The sequence below is a fragment of the Oratosquilla oratoria genome, unplaced genomic scaffold (genome assembly GCF_046742065.1).
Source record: "Oratosquilla oratoria isolate Oo_2021 unplaced genomic scaffold, ASM4674206v1 SCAFFOLD64, whole genome shotgun sequence".
Classification (NCBI taxonomy): Eukaryota; Metazoa; Arthropoda; class Malacostraca; order Stomatopoda; family Squillidae; genus Oratosquilla; species Oratosquilla oratoria.
In genome coordinates, this window is record NW_027467728.1 from 503,067 (window position 1) to 506,870 (window position 3,804).

The window sequence follows — 3,804 nt, forward strand, 5'->3', positions numbered from 1 at the left end:
TAACAGAATCTTTTTATTTAGTATATGATGTCCCCTTTTGGGGTCTACAGGTGGTAGGACTCCTAATCCCATCCCCCGTCCCGTTTTTTTTTCGCCTTTTACGACTCAAGTGGAAAGACCTGGTAGTAGCATTCTCTTCCCCCACCACATGGTAGGTAGGCGAAAAAAGGAAATGAATACTCAGAGAAATGGTACATGACAGTAACAAGGGGTTGAAGGACAGCATAACGGAGGGATAGTCGTTTTATAAGTGTCATCATTTCTCCATGAACAGAGTTATCCTCTATCACAGACAAAATGATGTGTGGCTCTGTCTGTAGGGCCGCCCCATATAGACCCTAAATTATTAACTGCATGCTACTTTGCCACAATAACATGCAGCCAATACTACAGACGGTGAGCGAGATACTGTTAAATTTAAAAGATTAGAGGCAACTTCGTCGGCCATGGCAATATCATTTCGGATGTGTGAATGGAACCTGAGTTTGGTGTCTACCAAGACACCCAAATCCCTTTGGTATTCGGCCCTGTTCAGAGCCGTCCTTGCCAAGTGATATACTGAACCTGCATCTAGGTCAGGACCTCGCTTAAATCGTAGATGCACGCATTTGTTGAGGGAGAAGTGCAAACCCCAAGAGGCAGCATTTGGTACCAGTGTTATGTTGTGTTGGAGATTATGGGAGGCAGGAGAGGGAGAATCAGCAGGGTGTTGCATATACATTTTCAGATCATCTGCAAACATCATATATTTGCATGTGACTGGAAAAAATATGTAATAAAATAATGCGTATATTTCTGCTGCTTTTTTATCGTGTATATATATATATGTAAAATGCACTATAAAACTGCGAGGATGTCACAATAAAGCATTTGACATTTATTTCCATTGTGATCCTCTAAAGTGTGCCATCAATGGACACACGCATTCTGTTAAGATACTAGATGTCCGGTTCAATAAGTTACCCGATATACTAATGGATAATAAATTAAGTACTAAAATCTTATGTTAAACCCAGTCAAAAGTTTTGACACAATCTAACAGGACTAAGTAGTGCCTCGGGATTTTCTTGGACGTCACTTGGACTTGCAACCACAAGTACAGTATATAGTTAGTCATTACAAACTTAACACTGATAAATCTTTCAGCTATGAGGGATCCTCTTAACAAGTACAAACAAGGAAGTTATCGATATTCTTTACCACATAAGCACCGCAAGGTATGTCAGGATTCGTGCGTCTTGAGAAAATTTAAGACGAGACGAGAATCACACATCCATGTATACCACAGGTAATCAAATACTTTTGATATTTTCGATTATATCAAATCAATTGAAATATAATAAGTATGTTATTTTGAGATAAGAACTGCATGTTGACCATGTTCTATTTTCCTCGTGCTATCGGAAGCAATCTGATAACAATCTCAACAAGGTTATGTTTTATCATGATATATATTTCTATATGTATGCTGTGGAAATCAGTTACACATTTCAAAAGATCACATTGCATTTATAACTTGTGTACCATTTGTGAACGACGGCGTCAAACATAAACGGACTTGTTCACACAACTCAATTTCATCAAATTAAGTATTTTAAATATAAAATGAAGCTAACATATGAAGTTTATACAGAATATATTCACGTTTTATATATGTTTTATTAAAAACACAATTTAATATAAGTCCAGCTAATGTAAAACAGCCTAAACTTACATATTAACTCAATATGAATGTTCCAATATTAAAGTTGAAGGCAGGTCCCATCATTGTGAAATAGGGGACGGAATAACGAATTCTATGTGATTATCATACTCATAGTTATTCGGTTCGTATATTTATTAGTATTACGTGTAAGTATGGATTTATGTTATGTGTATCTTTTATATCTCTTCATATATTGTCATGTCTTGAGGGATGGAGATTGACCTTCGAGATAACAAAGGAGAAGGGTCTTCCCCGTTGGGTACAAAATGGGCCTGACCCAATTTTTTGGCCTCTGAATCAGTTCTGATGTAGCTCTTGAATGACTTAGACGTGGAACCTGAATTCTTAGAGCTGTATGACATGTCTGACAATAAAGGTGTGATATTCATGATAATAATAAAATGCATCTTAGGACAGCCGCCATTTGTAAGCATTGTCAAGTGGATTAGTTGTTCTCAGAAGAGAGATTGCGAGAGGATGTATGTTTTACGTTATTTTGAACATTGAAATACAAATCCTTAATTCATTTGAAATAACATGTATTATATAAATTTGCTTGATAAGTCGATTTAAGTTGAAGGTGGTGGTGATGACAGGATAAATGTTGAATAACGTTCTTGAAGTAATTATTTGCTCAGTAGAGTGAATCGATTTTCGTTTACAGATGAGTGATTAAAGTGTCATTTAAAAGGATTATGGGTCGAATTGGAAAAAAGTGGAATGTTCCAATGGGTATAGGGTGAGTTTGTGTATATGTTAAACCCTGTCTAGTGTACTGACTTCTGTTGATATTGCATTAAATTCCTATGTTGAAATGGGCATGGCAACATCAAGAATGGATAAGGAAAATAGTTAATTTTATAGAAAGGCTATAGCCTTATCCTTATGCCATCTGACAGTTGCTGATATTTCTGTTATTTTGCTTTTATTTCTGTTTGCCCTTTGCAGTAGCATTTGGTTGGTATTTTCATTTTAATGGTCCAGTCAATTGGAGATGGGTTTGACTCATGTCAGTGGTCAGAGCTATGCTGAAAGGTTTTGTTTAAGTCTAATTGGTTAATATGCCATCTGTCCATAATCATAATAATGAGAGAAGCACTCCTAGAATCTGAGTGGACACAAAACTTTGAGAATGATACACATGACCTGAACACGGAGGACACCTGAAAGATAATCAAAGACAAACTACTGGACTTACGGGCTAAATATGTACCAATACTATCAGGTGAAGATAAACCTAAGTGGAAATATGAATTCCCCATTTCAGATGAACTCAAAGCCCTGATTAAAGTAAAGATCAAGCAAATCGCAAGTGGATTGCCAACAAGTACAGGGGGGATGCTGAGGAATTTAAATTAAAATATGCAAGACTAAGGAATAAATGCAAACAAATGAAATGCAAAGAAAAGCGTAGGCATGAAAGCAAAGTTGCAGGACAATCAAAGACAGCCCAAGAAATTTTGGAAGTTTGCTAATAGCAAATTAAAAACTAAGTCTGGAGTAGTACCATTGCTGTCAAACTCAGAAGACCCCTCAACCATCTGTCACAATGGTAAGGATAAGGCAGAGATACTGCAGCAGCAATTTGTATCGGTATTCACTAGCGAACCCATTGGGCCTATCCCACAACCTCCTGGGCATGCCGATATTGTTGCTGTTGCACCCTATCTAAATAGAGCTAACGTTTTCAAAAAATTGAGCTCCATAAATACTAGCAAGAGTTGTGGCCCAGATGAAATACACCCTAGACTTTTCAAGGAGTTAGCGGACCTGATCGCACAGCCTATCACTGTTCTCTATCAGAAAAGCTTACATTATGGGGAACTGCCTCTGGACTGGAAGGAGGCCCTGGTTGCACCTATTTACAAGAAGGGGTCAAAGAAGATTGCATCTAATTACCGCCCAATAAGCCTAACTTCAATCTTGTGCAAGAATCTGGAGTTCTTTATCTGGGAGGCAATCATGAACCACCTTACAGATATCAATGCCATCTCTCCAAAGCAATATGGATTTATACATGGACGCTCAACTGTATTACAATTGTTGCATTATTTTGACTATTGTTCTGAGATTATGACTGGGGGAGGAGTGTTGGATGC

At 37.5% G+C, this 3,804-nt stretch overlaps 1 protein-coding gene across 1 annotated transcript in view; it reads left to right on the plus strand.

The window, feature by feature from the left end:
• Nucleotides 1–1,938: 1,938 nt before the first annotated feature.
• Nucleotides 1,939–3,804, plus strand: part of LOC143023825 (uncharacterized) — a 9,622-nt gene continuing 7,756 nt past the window's right edge. The window contains exons 1-2 of the mRNA XM_076182449.1: nt 1,939–2,184; nt 2,370–3,795. Coding sequence (XP_076038564.1) covers nt 3,122–3,795 — 674 coding nt within the window. The 5' untranslated portion in view covers nt 1,939–2,184; nt 2,370–3,121. The remainder of the gene's footprint in view (nt 2,185–2,369; nt 3,796–3,804) is intronic.